At 35.9% G+C, this 17,903-nt stretch overlaps 1 protein-coding gene across 1 annotated transcript in view; it reads right to left on the bottom strand.

Moving 5' to 3' along the window:
* Nucleotides 1-2,033: 2,033 nt before the first annotated feature.
* FIP1L1 (factor interacting with PAPOLA and CPSF1) overlaps nucleotides 2,034-17,903 on the bottom strand; it is a gene marked incomplete at both ends in the record, with an annotated part of 29,994 nt that continues 14,124 nt past the window's right edge. The window contains 5 exons of the mRNA XM_010086906.1: nucleotides 2,034-2,089; nucleotides 3,872-3,926; nucleotides 4,502-4,528; nucleotides 9,925-10,078; nucleotides 11,159-11,252. Of these exons, the coding sequence (XP_010085208.1) occupies nucleotides 2,034-2,089; nucleotides 3,872-3,926; nucleotides 4,502-4,528; nucleotides 9,925-10,078; nucleotides 11,159-11,252 (386 nt within the window). The remainder of the gene's footprint in view (nucleotides 2,090-3,871; nucleotides 3,927-4,501; nucleotides 4,529-9,924; nucleotides 10,079-11,158; nucleotides 11,253-17,903) is intronic.

The raw sequence follows: 17,903 nt of genomic DNA, 5'->3' as shown, positions 1-17,903 counted from the left end.
TCTCTAACATTCTGTGATTCTGTGATACCGTACTGCGCCACTGAGCCTCCAATTTACCTAAGTTCTGCTGCACAGCGAGCACTGGTAATATACTGATCAGTGATCACATTGTGAGACAGGGACTGTGAAAGCAAGATGCTGGCCAGAAAAACATCTTTCACTAAGATATGAACATCAGCAATAAAATGCCACCGAGCCTCTACAGATCCATAAATCCACATGACAGGCCCAGCCTAGAGGCAGACAATTTGCTTTGTGCAGCAAATATGAAAGCTTTTGCCACAACAGGGAAGCCAGGTACACTGGGAAGATGGGAGCAGACTGTGCTCCTTTGCCTCCATAACCGCACAAAGGCAACATAATTTTTTAATCCTACTTGAGAAGTTAAAATTCAGTGTTGCCATGATCACGATGACAGTCATCTTTTGAATACTGGTACTGCAACAATATAAGCATCACCTCTGAAGGTCAACATAAAACTTGGAAATATTCTTGTGTCCCTGAAAACACTCGACAGAATAGCAAATTCTAACAAAAGAGATTCCAAAGTGAAAAAAATTCTAAATTGGAGACTACATATTAGATGCAATGTACATATTACTGACTGTAAGATTGCTTTCCTTATGATACTCTGCATGGCTCTAGATGTTTGAAGCTTCAGCAAAATAGTCACTTAGGTATCTTAGTTATCTGCCTCAACTTTACCTTTTTTCTTCAACAAATGCAGTTCAATTATTGCTAAAAAAGTAGTTAGTGTAAAGCTGCTATTTGCCCACATCAAGAATTCTTGAAAACCTAAGAAGCTTCCATGCATGAAAGCAAACACATTACAACTGATGAGGATCCTTTCAATGTCAAGAAAGTACCACTTGTTACTCCACAAACCGCTCCAATTTCAAGAAATTACAAGGCATTCAAAAATGTAATTTCAGGTTCAGCCTGGGGAAGAAAAAGCTCTGGGGAGACCTTATTGAGCCCTTTCAATACTTTAAGGAGGCTTGTAAGAAAGATAGAGGCTTTTTACCAGGGCCTGTAGTGACAGGACAAGGGGCAATGGTTTTAAATTGTAAAAGGGTTGGTAGACTGGATATAAGAAAGAAACTCTTTATGATGAGGGTGGTGTGACACAGGTTTCCCAGAGAAGTTGTGGGTGCCCCATCCCTGGAGGTGTTCAAGGCCAGGTTGGACGAGACTTTGAGCAACTTGGTCTAGTGAAAGATGTCCCTGCTTACGGCAGGGGGGTTGGACTAGTTCGTCTTTGACAGTTGCTTCCAACCCAAGCTATTCTGTGACTCTACGATTATTTTATCTTCCCGATTTGGGCTAGGTCAGGAAGAAGCTGACATCCTAGTATTGCTTTTACTCTTTTGGCTCAAGAAGCAGAGCTGTGCTAGGTAACAGTTCTAAACTGCTAGGTTCTTTGGACGTCCATTTGATTGCACATAATGAAACTTCTATTTTGGTTCACTCTTACTATAAAACCAGACAGTGATGTTTTTCAGCTTCAGATGTCTTCCATAACATTAACAAAAAAAATAAAAAAAAAAAAAAGAAAAAGAAAAAGAAAAAAAAGACTGACTTTGCAACAGGATAGCTGAAGATTATAGTATCTTAGACAAACAGTTTTTCAAAGGAGAGGTATATCACTCAGGATTTCTCCATGATTGGTCTTGCTGGTTAAAATACTGATGATATCAACAGCACTTGTTCTCCTGTTTCTAAATCCTACCAGTTCTTGGAAAATTTTCCCTGACTTGTTGGCCACATTACAGTGTATTATTTTTCAGAATCACAGCTCTGCAAAAACAGCATGGAAAGATAGCCAGCATGCAAATAAGCAAGCAAAACAACAGTATTTACCAACAGCTGTTAAATTTGCAACAGTATGTATCTGTTTACAATGGTAGGCGATAAGCTTTCATAATGAATTACTGAAAGGAACGGTTTAGTCTCTTAGTTAAAATCCTGATAAGCATATCAAACAATTTGATATAGCACTAGTCAAAACTTTCAAAGCCAGCAAGCTTACTCACCACTGCCATAGGAAAACGCACGAACAGAACGACCATCGTAGCCAGAAGAATGTCCACTGTTGAAAAGAAAATACATGTAAAAATCCAGTTTTACCACCAAAGCTATCTCCATCAATATTAATATTATTTCCCCAAATTCTTACCACCATACAGACTAAAACAAACTATTTGTTTTAAATGGATTTAAGTCCTTCATTTTGAGCATCACTAATTAAGGAAGCTGTCTATCAACACACACGTGTATTTCACGTTTCACTACAGGAGATGAAAACAGTATTCTCTCTTCCTAAAATTTAAACAAATAATATCCATATCAAAGCTGTTTTTTTTGTATTTTCAATTAATTTTCTATTTCAAAGGTTTCTTGTATTATGTTTCTGCACATAATAATGTACAAAAGAAGATAATGAACTTAATCTCTAGTTGCTTGAAAGTGGCTCGTTCATGAATGAAACTATTCTAATTCCTTCTATTAAAAAGTACATATGTGAGTACATCTAAGAACAGGTGCACTTCAAATGCATAGTTCTAAAAATAAACCATTAAATTAGCTACACATTTTCTAGGCTGCCTTCCTTCAGTAGTAGCCAACTCCAGTAGGTAAAAATCAGAAAGGCTAAAAAGGATTATATGTGCACAGGACATAATTCATACATATATAATTCTTTCATGACTTTTAGCACTTGCTACACTTGCTACATAACTTGAATTAATTATCTTTGCAGTATTTAACCTAAGTGTTATTTCTGTTTTTGAAGGCACTTTAACATTACAAAATAAGTTTTGGGTTAGCTTAGCTTGAAAACAAAACCAAACCAATGATAATGAAAGGTCAATGCAACATCTTAACACGTGAAAGTATGAGACTTAGGTTCCTAGTTTCCACGATAAACTTGATTTTTTCCACCTTATATTTCAGAAACCAGGTAAATACTCACAAGTAAATGCAATGACCATTGCTTAACAGTCAGAAGCAGCAGTCACTCCCAGAAACCGTCAGTATGAAATAATTAATTTAATTTAATGTATATCAAATGCATCCAGTTAGGATTTTTTCTGAATTATATCAGATGAGGATTTTCTCGGAGATTTACTATCACCATCCTGTAGCGTATATATTAACGGAATTTTTAGTTTCAAAGGAACATATGCATGCACCTTCCTTCAGTGAAATCCAAAGGACTTGCAAAAGGCTTGCACCACTTTCTTAAGTGAGCTTTGTATATGACTTGGTTTTGGCCTCTAGCAAAATATAAATACTTTTCAAGGACTGTGATGGCCAACTTTTTTTTCTTCCTTTTCCATACATATAAAAATAAATGTATACGTGTACATGTATATAAAAAAGATACTGAAAAAATACTGTTAGGCCTATTAAAGCTAAACACTTAGAACAAACATAGTAGAAATACAAATTTGAATTCCACGGAACTCTGGCATTTCCTATATCTTATGAGGGCTTGAATCTGTGGCCAAATTATTTATTTGCATTTATAGAAAAGAATACAGTAGCTCACAAGTATACCTAAATAAGCCTTCAGACTACTAAAGAATACTTTAACAATCATTACCTTGACTTTTTTCTTAAGACTTGGCATTGATATAGTGTCATAACTCAAACTAAACTGGTAAGTGGTCAAGTAGCCTACTCAAAAGAATACCAAGTGTCAGACAGGTGAGACTAGTAACATCTCTGTAAAAATACTGTAAAAATCTGAAACTGTCTCCCCACTCCTAGACAAAATCCATCAAAGTGGGTATTGTAAGAATCCTTACTAATTTATTTTAGTTACAGAATACTGACATATTGCTTTATAAGATTTCAAACAGATAATCACCTGTCTAATGTGGGTATGAGGGAAGGTGGAGGACCGCCAGGTGGTGGTGGAAAGCCTGTAATAAAAAATTAGGTGAGGGGAAAAAAAGAAAAAAACCCACCATAAACACATAAAATAGCTAGGCTAAGTGTACAATGGCAAACAAATTCTAGAGTACAACGCCAAAGTTGTTTCTCACTGTGTACATGGGTTTTATTTCGTAAGACTGAGAACTACTTTCCAGCTTAACAAAGGCAAAGTATTAAACATATGTTATCAGTGCTTCAAATCAAATACCTTATCATTCTTAAATCTACAGTCATTTAGAAGCATGGGAAAATTCCCGAGTATCTAACAATACTTAATAAACAACAATCACAACCACTTTCTGCAGAGCTGAAAAAAAAAAGAATAGAAAGAAAAGAAGGAAGCACACATCTAAGAAACTGGCTCATTATGTTCACTAGTCAACAACATTTTCATATATTTTCTTTCCTGCCTGGCATCAAAAAAACCTGAGCCTACATCTATACAAAACGTTTTTTATTTATGCACTTTAATCTACATAATTAAAAGGAAGCTGGTAAGTTGCACAGCAGCCAAGTTTTCATTTCTTAACCAAATGTGGAAAAAAATTCTAAGCAAGTTTACCTGGTGGTGGTACTGTTATTGGTATACCTAAAAAGACAACAAATAATACATCAGTTATAGTAATAATTTGTTTATTGTCTGTAGATCTAGAATCAGATTGAGCTATCACTACATACCTGATCAAGAAGAATGATAAATTATTTTCTGTGTCCTCAGATCAAGATCTCACATTAATACCAATTGTTAAGATTTTACGCAAGCTTTGTAAAATCTGTCTTTTTATTTAATTTTTTATTCTCCAGGATCTTATTTAATTAGAAATAAGAATCATGACGAATTACTCTGGGTCTCAAGATCAGAATTAAATCCATAACTCTAAAATGTTTAGTATGCAGAAGGCAAGTAACATCCCATAGAATGTATTTGCTTTATTTTATATTCTGTGACTGGATGAAAGGAAACACAACTGGCCTCTGACCTTTAATAGCTTAGTATAGCAAACAGTAAATCCACACAGACAAAATATTCTGGCAACAGTAAGCATTACAGACTCTTCAGTAAATGATATGCCACACTGGAATTAATCATTCAGTTGCTACTTGGAGGGAAAAAAATTGTTTGGTACTCTATGTTCTTGTAAATATCTGAGCACCCTTTAATATAAACACATTCAAAAACTGTTCCAACTTGTCTCGTTTTCAGACCTAGCTTAGCTGTTACAAACCTAATTAAAAGCTGAGAAATCATTCCCAACTAAATTACCTGGCCTAACAAAATGCACTGCTTCAACATATAAACCTATCTTACTTGATTATGAAAGGAACAATTACAAGGTAAAAATAATTTGTACACTTTAAAGGACATTATCTTCTCTTACTTTGCAAATAACTAGCTTTAACTCAATTGAACACATAAAATACAGTTACATTAAAATAATAGACTGGGGTAAACACTATCGTCAGAAAACAGACTACTTTACCAGGCATAAAGCTCCTTCTGTTATGAGGAACTCTGCTTCCATTAAAAAATAAGCACTTTCAATCTGACAACCCACTGCAAGATTTCAGAGGGGAGAGAACAGAAATCTCTGCATCAGTTTTGTCATAACTGCATGAACATCCAGACAAAACAGCAGCCAGACCCAATTAAATTAAAACACATCTCATTCAAGCTCCAGACTTCATAATTCAGAAAATATTCTAGATGTACTGGCCACTGCATGATTAATTTTATGTTCAACATTAGAACTAAAAGACTATTGTCTGTCAGCAATATTTAACTACATCTACATATTATAATATCTAGAAATGCCAAATGCTCCCAAATTGCCTTGGCAGAAGGACAGAATACAGGAATATGCAAGCTGAGGAAGAGTAGTCAATATCAATGTAAACTAAATGCTGGTGATTTCACTGACATGAACTCTTACCAGCATTAATCCTACGGGATTAAACAAACTGTGAAACAAAATTGAGGTTGCTGTCCAATCCTGAGATATAAAGTCTAACCTCTCAACCAAAATGTAAATTAGGAGACAGTGAACCCCAAAAGCCAGATTTCTAAACTGCATGAGGCATTTTCTCTTCACCAGCACACAAGCTTTCTAATGTGGGCCATCATTGTTAAGAACACTGAAATCCCATCATCAAAAGTTTGACAGTGTAACATCTAAAAGATCAAATGCTCCTAACGAAAATTTCTGAAAGAATAGGAAGACTGGGGACTCAAACTGTTGCAGAGCTTAAGTATTTTCTGTTCATCTGTTTTGGTTAATTGTCCATCTTAATAGATTCTTCATGAGCCTACAACACAGAAAATATTTATATAAAAATATATAAAAAATACCTCTTAACAGCAATGTTAAGAGCATACCCTACAAAAATATCTGAAGTTCTCTCAGATTTATTAATTTATTAGCTCTACTTTATGCTTAAAAATATTTCACTTGCTGCACTAAAACCAATGCATTGTTAAGGCTGAACATGGCTCTCAGTGCTATGTACAGAACTGCCCAGAAAGCCATCAGCTAACACTCTCTACAAAAAGGAAGAAAGCCTAATTAAAAAATCAGTATGTTCTTCAGAATTTTAACTTGTGCAGAAATACAAATAAAAATCTCATCACAAGATTAAAGGCCAAATGAAAAAAATTCACTTGAGAGCCATTCAAACAAAATTCAGACAGACTGGATACAAGTGATATCCATAGACCAAATGTCCAAATAACTTTTAAGGAACTGGTTAATGCAGGGCATTATACTAAAAAAAACCACACAGGCATTTTTTCCTCAAAAATCTTTAAGAACATTTAAAAACTCATGATTAATGATTAGATAATTTTAAGACAGAAGCTAATTTACTTGATGGTATGATAATGGAAGAAACATTCTTCTACATTCCAAGTTGGCAAGTACCACTAAAAAGATCTAAACAAAGGTTTTTTTCCCCTCAGCTTCTTCACTAAGACACAAATGTGACACAAAACAAGAAACAAAAAAAAAAATAAAAAACTTCATTTCATGGAAAGCTAAGAATCTCTTAATCCCCCTCCATTGCCTTCTACTACCGCAGTGTATGAAAATATACTTGAAGTGTTATCAGCCAATCACTTCCGAAAAAGAAAAAAAAGACTCTGAAATGCTGAGTCATTTCTTGCAATGTAGGGACGAAACTTGAGTACCAGTGCAAGAAGGTGACAGCAGAGATGTCATGTCCCCACAACACATTGTACTGCCACAAAGATACACTTGGCCTAAACCTAAATATTCAGACTTGTGTGTCAAAAGCAATCCAAAGGGAATTAGTGCAGCATTTTACCTAATGTGCTCAAAATTGCTTTCAGGACATTGTATGACATCCTACTAAACTCAAGGCTGGTAAATATTTACAGAAAACCAAGTAAGTTTTACTAAAGAAAAGCAACGCCACGTGCTCTGCTTGTGGAGTAAGGAATCTAACATGATAACGCTGCCACAGTTTAACAACATACTCCAAATTAAGTGAACTGCGTAATAGCCCACAGCAATGTAATATAACTCAACTTGGTGTAAAAACTTATTTTGCCACAGGCTACACTAGGTCAAATTCTCTCTCCTTTGTCACAAGATAAAAAGTACACACTTAGATTGCTGGGGCTGAGCATATGTACAGTTACGTGCCGAACCCTGGTATTAGTCTATGCAGTCAAACTTCCCAAAGTTATGTAACAGTAGTTCAATACTTCAGAGCATTTTTTTTTTTAGTATCACAAATACATGTCACATTTTAACCACACTCTTAAACCAAAACACATAAAACAACTTTTAAAGCCTGTTAAACAGAAGCATCCACGTTCTTTAGATTTAAAATTACTCCAACATAGCAACAAGCAAACAAAAAACCAACACATTTTTTGCCACAGCCAGTGATCTCCTAGCAGTATTTGAGAATTTTCTGCATTTGGCCCTTTGAATTGTTCCAGGACTCATTCCTCAAAACAGATCCCAATCACAAGACTGAATGAATTCAGAACAAGAGATCTCACTTCAAAGCAAGTTCCTTTTTCAAAGGGGCTTTTGGAGGATGTTTTATATTTGGAATACTTAAATTTTCTGGCAAATAGTCCCGGTTTAATATTGGGTAAGAGTAGGTCTTTTCCTCCCCCTCCACTGAACCTAGGAGGGATGGCAGATTCTATTTTAAGAACAGCTTTGAAGATAAAGAGCTGGCAACAGCACAATTAAAACATAGGCCTGAAGAAACCAAATCCACAGCTCTTAATAGTTACTTTCAAATCTACTCGAAGCACGGAAGGATGTTGAAGGAGACCTTCTGAACAAGTGTATGTTATAAACCTGTCTGTAAACCACAAGACTAAAGCCAAACCTGCTTGCTAGATAGATCTGTAACACATGTGGATTTCTTTCACCTTTAAAAGCTCAACAGGTGAGGGGTTTCGTAAGAACAGTCCAGTACACCTATACGACATCCCTGCACCAAGTGCATTTGGGATGCCTGTGGGGGTCCCTCTCACGCTTTTAATAATGTACAACTTAGATTGACTTTTCAGTACCACAATTACAATTAAAATAATTACTTTCGAAAAACTTGCAATGCATTACCTATATCATTGTATCATAAAGGTTTCAATACAGATTAAAACCATAGTTAGCATTAGCGTCATGTTCCTCTTTCCTTTCTGTCCCCCCCGCAGTAAGGAAACATCACAAAATTGCCAGAGCAGTAGCATATTCTCTCTTCACTCTGTTTTTTAATATTTGTGCACGAAAATTTGGAAAAGGGCACAAAACTATTTAATCTTTAAATCTCTTCCCCCTTCTGTTTTCTAGGTTGCACCACTTTGAGTACGGCAATCACTGATGAAAGCCAGAGCTTACCAGGCAGCAGGAGTTAATAGTTTTAAAATCACTGGCAAGTAAGCAACCTCTTCTATGCGGATTTAAACTCTATAAAGCCCCACACAAAGTTGTTTCACAGAAATAATAACAATGTTACTTCCCTGCCTATAGGTAAAAGATAATTTTTTAAAAGATTTCCTGTGAACAGAATAGCAAAGAAACTTCTCAGCATAACTCCAGAACTAATCAAGCAAAAGAGCACAAGGAACAAAAGGACAAAATAAGGAAAATCAGCCTCTTCTATAAACAAATCCTTTGCTTTCCTACTCAAATACTCCCCAAAGTTTTTCCCTCTGTTTTCATTTCTGACTGACCATTCTTCTTCGTTCTTTGCTACGTCTTTTTGAACTTAATTCCTTAAAATGACAACACTCGGGTAACTGCAGTACTTGGGCAAATGCCCGTGACAATACCCCTGGTAAATTTCCATAAATATCCAGTTTCATTAAATATTGAGCAATTATCAGTAGATTTCAACACAGATTTAACAATGAGAAGAGTTCTCAAAGAGCTTTGATTCCTTCAAGATTCACAGACACAGGATGCTGGATAAAAACATCAGGTGCTACCCTCTGACTGAAAGAAAGGATATGGCACAAATGCAATTCTTACCAGACTTTCAGGAATTCATACATACTGGGAGGGGAAAGGGCAATTAAAGTTTTCATTGCTGCTTTGACCTTGCACATCAGAGAATCCAGCTTCTAACACAAATACATAGTATGCCATACTTTGAGTACAAAAGTTTGTAGAATGATTTGTTAACATGTACCTCTCAATAGCATGAACAGTAGTTGAATTACAGAAAACAGCTTCTCACTTCAATAATTTTCCAGGACACAAGATCCAACACTTAGTCTTTAGGTAATTGTTTACTACTTGGCACTACGCGTACTGAGAAGCTGAATACAAGTTTCTGCTTCTGCCTTGCAGATATATTTAAGAAAAGAGAAGAACACAAAAGTCTGAAATTCTGCACATATAGACAAACGTGCATGGAATGTGCTGTCTTTAATTCCTTATCATCAAGCATTTGAGGATAATGCATTTCACATTTTTCACATCCTATGTAGTGCAGAATATTTACCTGGTGGGGGAATCAGAGGTGGAGCAGTACTGACAGTTGGAGGGGGTGGGAGGAAAGGAGGTGGTGGAAGGTGGGTAGGTGGAGCTCCTGGAGGGAAAAATGGAGGTGGCTTGGTAAAATTGTCTACTTCAGGATTAGATCGTTCTGAAAGAACCTGTAAAATATCAAACTATAGTTATAATTGCTACGTCAAAAGGGTAGAAGATAAGTTTCCTCTCTTTCCAGTTACTACAACAGGAAAGTATTACTTATGCATCTGAAGAGAAATATTCAGATGGTTTAAGTTCTATCTGCATCCCAACGTTCAGTGTCCCATACTTGCCAAGTACCTCTGAGGGTCTAAGAACAGCAAATAGGGAACAACAAATGTAAGGTTTGAGAGGGAATATAAGCCATCCGAATATGGCCCAAAACACCACCTTAAATTTATATACAGAGGCAAATATTTTAAAAATCAATATGAAAAGCACGAAAAAAAGCCAAGACTTTAAATTCCTTAAGCACTGTGAGATCAGCTGAAAAACACATGGCAGTGTTTTCAGTATAAGCACTACAATCCATTATTATTTTCATTGTTTCACCTTAACCTAAGTTGGCAAGGAAATGCAGCTAAGGCACCAAGCAACCCTGAGTCTTCTCCCCATGTAAGTCAGGAGAGAAAAAGTGCATTCAATCTCAACGCATTTAGTTGTTTTCTTAACAAGATAATCCAAGTCCACAAAGACTAAAATCATAAAGACTAATACTACAATTTATGGCAAAATAATAAAATATAATTTAAAAAAAGGTATCATCAACTATTTATTCCTTCACAACTTATTTTTGAAAGACTGCATTTCTCAAACTGCATACAAAGAGGCTTTCACTTTTAGCATTAGTGTCTGGCAGGAATAGGGGAGAAATGGACAGTCAGTTTAAATATTTATCTTTGTCACTTAGTAAACAAAACACTACCCCATGCAGATCTAGCAGAGCCAATGCTGTCACCTGTATTATAAGTCTGCAACATTGCTAATTTCCTTTCAGTAAGAAGTACACCAAAACATCTATCTTTTGAAATATAACAAATATTTCATCATAGTATATTTAAATCAACTGCCAGAACTTTCTTCCTGAACTTAAAGCGACTCCTGCATTACCCATTCTTAGACACGGAAATGTTTTAATAAGAAGCTATGGGGAAAGCAAAAAAGTATTTTTGTCAAAGATAGTGTGCAAATCTGCAGTATAAAACCTGTATGTTGCTGTTTTCATTAGCACGCCGTCGTCCTTCCACCCTGCTGATAGTGATGGTCTGTCCAATCACATCTATTGTGCCAGATAATCGCCTGCAACACAGGACAAACCAGAATCAACAAGCAGAATTAGAAAAGAAAAAAAAAAAAGAAAAATAGAGAGAAGAAAGTCTTATGGACTTCTGTCATTTGAAATGCCACAAATTCCTTCTCCCATATAAAGCATAAAAGATTATTTCTGAAGAACACTAAATGTGATAAATTTGCTGAACTATGCAAGTGTGCAGAACTAAACAATGCAGCAATACAGACTCCTGTAGGATGAAGGCTGACTCTCCACATTCTCCTTCTAACCCCTACAAGACAATAAATCTACACTTCTGTTACTGATAAAAGGCAGGGGGGGGGAGGAACAATACAGAGTGAATACAAAAAACCTCAGTAAGAAAAAAGTACATTAAACAGAACTTCTACAAAAATCTAAAGTAACATAGTTATAACTACTCATCAGAAATAATTTCTAAACTGCAAGAAATCATACTGGAGGATTGCATGGAGGATCAAACGAAGGTAAGTTAGGAAGCAGAAATAAACATAAGCCTACCCCTACCATGTATACTATTGATACTGTAGCACATATTGAACAAGATCACCCACAATCCCTCTTGTCTTGGAATACACAGTCTTAGTATCAAACAGGAAGTATATGAAACTAGTACACACTGACTCTTAAATTAAACCTTGCATGAAACTCAAAGGAATCTTAGACCAGCCATTCATACTTCTGTTCCTCAGTTTTCCAAATGCAAAATGTCTCTCTCTCAAACACCTCTAATACTTTTGCATAGCTAAGCATCTCCATTAAAGAACCTGGCAACAGAGCAGCACAACACCCACCTCAGCCTCCCTTATAACCTAATCAGGCAACAACAGAATACAGTGTAAATTAAGAACATCTACCTTAGAAGTAGTTAGCAATGGGTTTTCAGAGAAATATGACAAGAAAAGTGACATGCATATACACATTACTTCCCTCCTAGTCTCTGCCAATCAAAAATGTAAGGACTTCCCATGCAAATGTGTTTAATAGCTTCAATTAACTTTCATTTGCACAATCGCTTGAACACACTTTTACTTTTGATCTCCAGTGACGAGATCTGTTTCAGCTATTTTTTTGCCTGACAATTGTATTTGGTGCCCTACAGTCCTGGTGTTAAAAAAAAAAAAAAAACAAAAAAAACCCCCCACCCCCCCTGTTCTCTGGCAGCATAGCAGCTGGATTCACTTAGATCAACTCAATTAGAAAACAGAGTAAAAAATGACACTGCCAATGGATGAGAGAAACAAGAGTACGTCTGGGTCACACCTGTAAGGGAAACCACAGCAGAAAAAACTGACCATATTTACCAATAGCATAATACACAACAAAGTAAAAGAATGACTGGGAAAAACTTTCAAAAACTTTCATAAAATAAATACACAGAAAGAAAAAAAATACTTCTAATTTTAGAAGACAAGTTCTTGTATTTTTTGCATCTAGTGTACTACGAACCACATTAATACAAATAGCAGGGAGTACAGCTGGAAGCTGAGATTACAGGCTCCAAGTTCTGCCAGACTGGTAGCTTTGACCCCAATTGCTCAAATACGTAGATTCCAAGGCAGCTGAAAAAGACACAGCAGACACTAAAGCATAAAGGATCAATTAGATCTTCCAGAAATTATCTGAAGTTCCTTGCACACTGAGCATGATCCAAATGCCCTTCCTCTGAGCTTTGCAATATCTGGGTTTAGAGCTTCCTCCTGGATTTTAAAAAAAGCTCATTAAGCACAACACTTTGGAGGAAAAAAAAAAAAAAGTCCAACTGTAAAAGAGTCTGAGAACACATCCGCAAACTAAAACGGTATATACTATAAAGCAGCCTCTCCAAGGATAACACAACTTTAAGAAATTCTCTCATCTCCTAACATTCCATCCTAAAAATCAGATTGTTTCAATCTAAATCCTGAATTAATCAACACCTGCTCTTCTAATCCTCCCCAGGGGTCTTGCATGGTATTTCAGCACTGCTGCACTTTGGGTTATTATTATTTTGCTTTCAGTAACAAAATTGGAAACATAGGTATTATAAAATAATTGCTAAACCAACTGTCCTTCACTCAAAAAAAAACCCCAAAACAAAACAAAACAAAAAGACAAGTGAATTTTTGTAAAACACTACCACTTCTTCTCAGTTTTCACTCTGACAGCTCATTTGGTTTCAGAGTTCTAAGACACTGCTTCTCCTCCACTGCTGGTATCTTGTCTAATTATCTAAATCCGTACCCTAGAAAACTCATTTTACCTAGTTTTGTTCCTTGTGTATGATAGATGCCTCTTTTCTACAGTAAGAAGTGCCTCCTCAGGTGATCCCCTGGCTTGGCTTGCTCCACTGTTTTATGGGGCTTCCACCTGGGAGTGACGTACTTCACATTAAGACTTCCTCTCTTGCACTGTTTGCACACTGCTAGCAACTCTTGCAATCGGCACTGAAAACACAGGCAATGGAGACCAATGCAAGAGTACTGGGCACTAAAGTAATACGCGCACCAACCATACTACAATACCAATTTTGGCTTGGGAAGCAGCCCAAATACAACACCGCATTATCAAAGAAAGCAAATCTAGGCTACCAGTCGGTTGCTAGTCATCAACTTTACTGAAATGAACAGGGCTTTCACTTAATTCTTACAGAGCCTGAAGAGTACACCTATGCTCACTCATTCTCTCCGAGCTGGTGCTTTATCATTATCTTTTAATTATGTTTTATACTGGTATGTCCACTGTTCTTCCCAATAGCTGTCAAGAGATTTAATTTTTGAAATGATGGATGAGATCAGGAATTTGCTATCATACCTTGAAGCTGATAAATTCTCTGTTTTCAAGAGTGCAATAATGATTTAATTAAGTACTCCAATAGAAGAGCTTGAAATTGCACAAGAGAAATCATATATTCAGTTGCACATGAAGCAGCAGATGACGCCACTGTCAAAAATGTGATCTTCACAAATGCAAGAGAGCCATCTGAAGAATCCAGAATGTAACAGTTCAGCAGTTTAGTAGAAGGAGCAAATCTGAAGCCTCGGATCTTGATTAAGTCATAGCAAGTTAGTACATAGGGAAATTTAAAAGACTCCCCACCAACTATCTAACTTAGTGATAAGATGTTAAGTGGGCATTACTAGGTTTCTGTCTCAGTGCTGTATGCAAAGAAAAAAAAAGTCCTGGTTTGTCCCTTACACAATCAGGGCACCTGGGATACAGATGCATTCCCAATAGATGCACCCAAACATAAAAAGGCAATCCATGCGTGTGGGATGCACATGAACCCACAGCAGAGTTCATACAAAGTGTAGCCTGAAAGGAACATTCCACCAACTCTGTGACTGATTTCACTCTAATTAGAGAATGATTATTTATGAGCTATTTGCACTATGAATACCACCCTCCATGGAGATTTAATTCAGAAAGATATCTCAATTTCATTTGGCAAGCTGAGTTTATTTAGGTTCTACAGAGCAAAGAGAAAGGAGGAAAAAAAGGAGAAAAAAAAAAGACAAAACCAATTATTTTCCAAATTCATAGCTTCAGAAATCACTTATCCTCAACACAAATAATATAAATAATTAACTGCTTCTTGGACACACCCCCCCTCCCCCTTCCACTTTTCAGAATTCAGAAACAGTCTAACCACTGGATGCCACATTTATTCACTAGACTTATAGTCTAGTCTAAGAATTATAGAATTAGAGTATAGTTTAAAAACTGTATTGAATGTTCTTGTCTTGCTTATGTGTTTCATGCTTTACTTTGCTTGTGAGGACAGACTCAACTTCGCTGAGCTCACATACCACTGACTGATATAATTAAGAAGCAAACAAATCTAATACAGAAATCATTGATATATGAAATGGACTTTTTTTTCCAAATAATGTCTGAGTTTTCATCATTTAGTCTTGCAAGGCTAGTTCATGAAACAAGAGAAACTATTTTTTTCATAGTAATGACATATGACAAATCCATTTTCTATAAAAATTCTGTTTACAGAAAGGCCCAAGCACAGACAATGCTGACAAATAGCCCATCACATTGACAGGCTAATTTCTCTGAAAGCAACATTCACGTAAATGTAATGTACTCTTTAGTGATAAACCAAAAAGCATATATGGAGGTTAAAAAACTACGAGCTTCTGACAGAACAAAGTTTTGTGATGGAGAGCTATTCTAGATATTACCGTAATGAGAAAATACCAGTTTTTGCATCCAGCCTGTAAATGAAGCTTCTGCTTATTTTTCTGCTACCAAAGAAATACTGTTTCACAGTCATTGAAAAATGTCATCAGGAAAAGCACTGGTATAAAAACCAGTAAGATATCTCTATGACCTAGCTGGTTAGGACAGGTTTGAAATATGTCAAATCCTCTTCCATGTTCTAGAAAGCACTATACTCAAGAGACGCCTTCAGGTTTTTACATTAATTGTGACTATGCACATAACCAATCTGCAATTAACTGCCTCTAGAGAACAGTATATTTTATACCATATTGTTTGTGTATTACGTGCATTCACTCAACCATTGCCATTATGTTCTAACTCCTCCTTCAGGGCTACACAACAGTTTATGGTATTCAACAGTCCGAAACATCACAGAATCAAGACAAGAGGTTCAAGTCTCATTTCTAAACAACTAATAGCTCAGCTATGATTAAGACAGTCACTGTTTACAAATTCAAGCAAAATTTCTCACATAGACACATTGTATGAACAAGCACTGAATTTTCCTTTGAATTAAACACTGAGGATGCAATTCTAGTGAAGTAGTAACTTTTATTTACTGGTGAGGAGTAATTCTGTTTTCAGTTTTGTAAATTACAACCTCCACACTGGTAACAAGGAATATTCTTGCTAGACCTCAAAGATTTTTTTTTTTTTTTGAGAATTTCTACTGCAATCATATGCAAACATCAACTGTACTCAAATGAAAAAGGTAAAAACAGTAAGGACAACATTATTTTAATGTTTGTTTACAAACAAATAAAAAAAAGCAAAAACCACTATCTGTCCTCAGACTGTCCATGAAAAAGAAATATGTGCTGCAGTATTTATGTGCAAAATCACCCACGAAGGGATGCTGTAGCTCTGACTAATAAATGGGGAATTCAAATGTTAAATTAGGAATATGCTCCAATTGCTCCCCCACCCCTTACATTAATTCGGGTGATTCATCCCTCCAATATTGTTCCTGCCACCTTCTGATGCCTGAACTTGCTTTTCTGGAAGCAGTGCTTGTCTGTGACGGAGGAAAGGTGCTGTCTCTGGTGAGATAAATTGCCTAGGTCTTTCTTTTCTTGTGTCTCTATCTTTTCCCCTCTTTGAGTTCCTCTTCTCATGCCCAGATCCTTACCAATCTCATAACAATGCTGCTACACCCAGTTGCGTCAGTTTTCCCTCTCTTTCAGCAATTTCAGTTGATATATTTATCAACTACGGCTAGAAGCTGAGAGAAATTTTACTGCTACATGAGAAATCCCTCCATCAATTTCACAACAAAGCCATTGCAAATACCTCATGGCATACAGGAAATGATTAAATTATCAAAGAGCTGGATTGCAAAAAAATTTCTGCCTACCTAAAATTAACTCTATCATTAAAGACAAGTAAGTCCAATCCCATAAAACGCTGCCTGTTTATAAAGACATTAGTAACACAGGTATTTATATACTGAAAATAGTAGCTGCATTCTGGAGAAGTCTTTAAAGTATATATAATCCATGCAGTTAAAATGTATTCATTCACTGAACTACTGTCAGACTTCTGGCCATACAATTTTATTTCAAAATCTCTTCTGATCACTTGCTAGAAATACCTTTTTCTTTACACAAGAACTTATTTTAAGTGAATGTATCCAAAAGAGCAGATAATAAACATGGAAAGAAGTCAGTTTTGTAACAACTTATAATTACAGTATTCACACTAAATGTATATAAAACAACCTATTCCAACCACTGGAATGCACAAGTGATACAACTGGAAATGTACCATTTTGTTTCCTCTTTATCTGTGCAACCAACCAACTTCACTTACTGGAATCTCATTCTTAAAAGATATACAGGTTTCCTAACCTTTGCTAGGGTAAACTTCCTGGAGATAACAGACACGTATCACAAAAAAACACAGTATAAAGACATATATGGTAAGACAGATTTATCCTAGCTAGAGCATATAACAAAGATTTTACTTATACAGCTTACACCATGCACATGTATGATGGTAAAGTACTAAGCTTTCTCACAACAAATGCAAATTTCAAAGGATCACAGAATTTATGCAATGTATTTTTTCTACAACTTTAAGCTTAACTACATTTTAAAATCCTGGCCATTAACCACTTTCTAAAGTATTTTAGAGATTCTCTGTTCACCAATCAGATGATGTATAAAGAACTGAAATCCTGTAACAAAACCTGTACTAGAATACAGATCTGGAATCCTTATCCTGTGAACAGTACATTCAATTTTGAGGATTCTGTTACAGGAACATCAGGCATTAGAAGGATTTCAAAAAAGTAAAAAAGAAAAAATAATTACAGGGTTGGTACAAAGTTTGAAAGACTTTTGCTACTTCTTTGTCTAAGAGCAATGAAAAAAAATGAATTAAAATCTACTCAAACTGGAGCAGTATAATCCGATAACCCAGAGAAGAAT

The sequence above is a fragment of the Pterocles gutturalis genome, unplaced genomic scaffold, assembly GCF_000699245.1.
Source record: "Pterocles gutturalis isolate BGI_N339 unplaced genomic scaffold, ASM69924v1 scaffold28846, whole genome shotgun sequence".
Taxonomy (NCBI): Eukaryota; Metazoa; Chordata; class Aves; order Pterocliformes; family Pteroclidae; genus Pterocles; species Pterocles gutturalis.
Note: the sequence above shows the minus strand (reverse complement) of the source record. Positions and strands in the feature narration are given on the sequence as shown.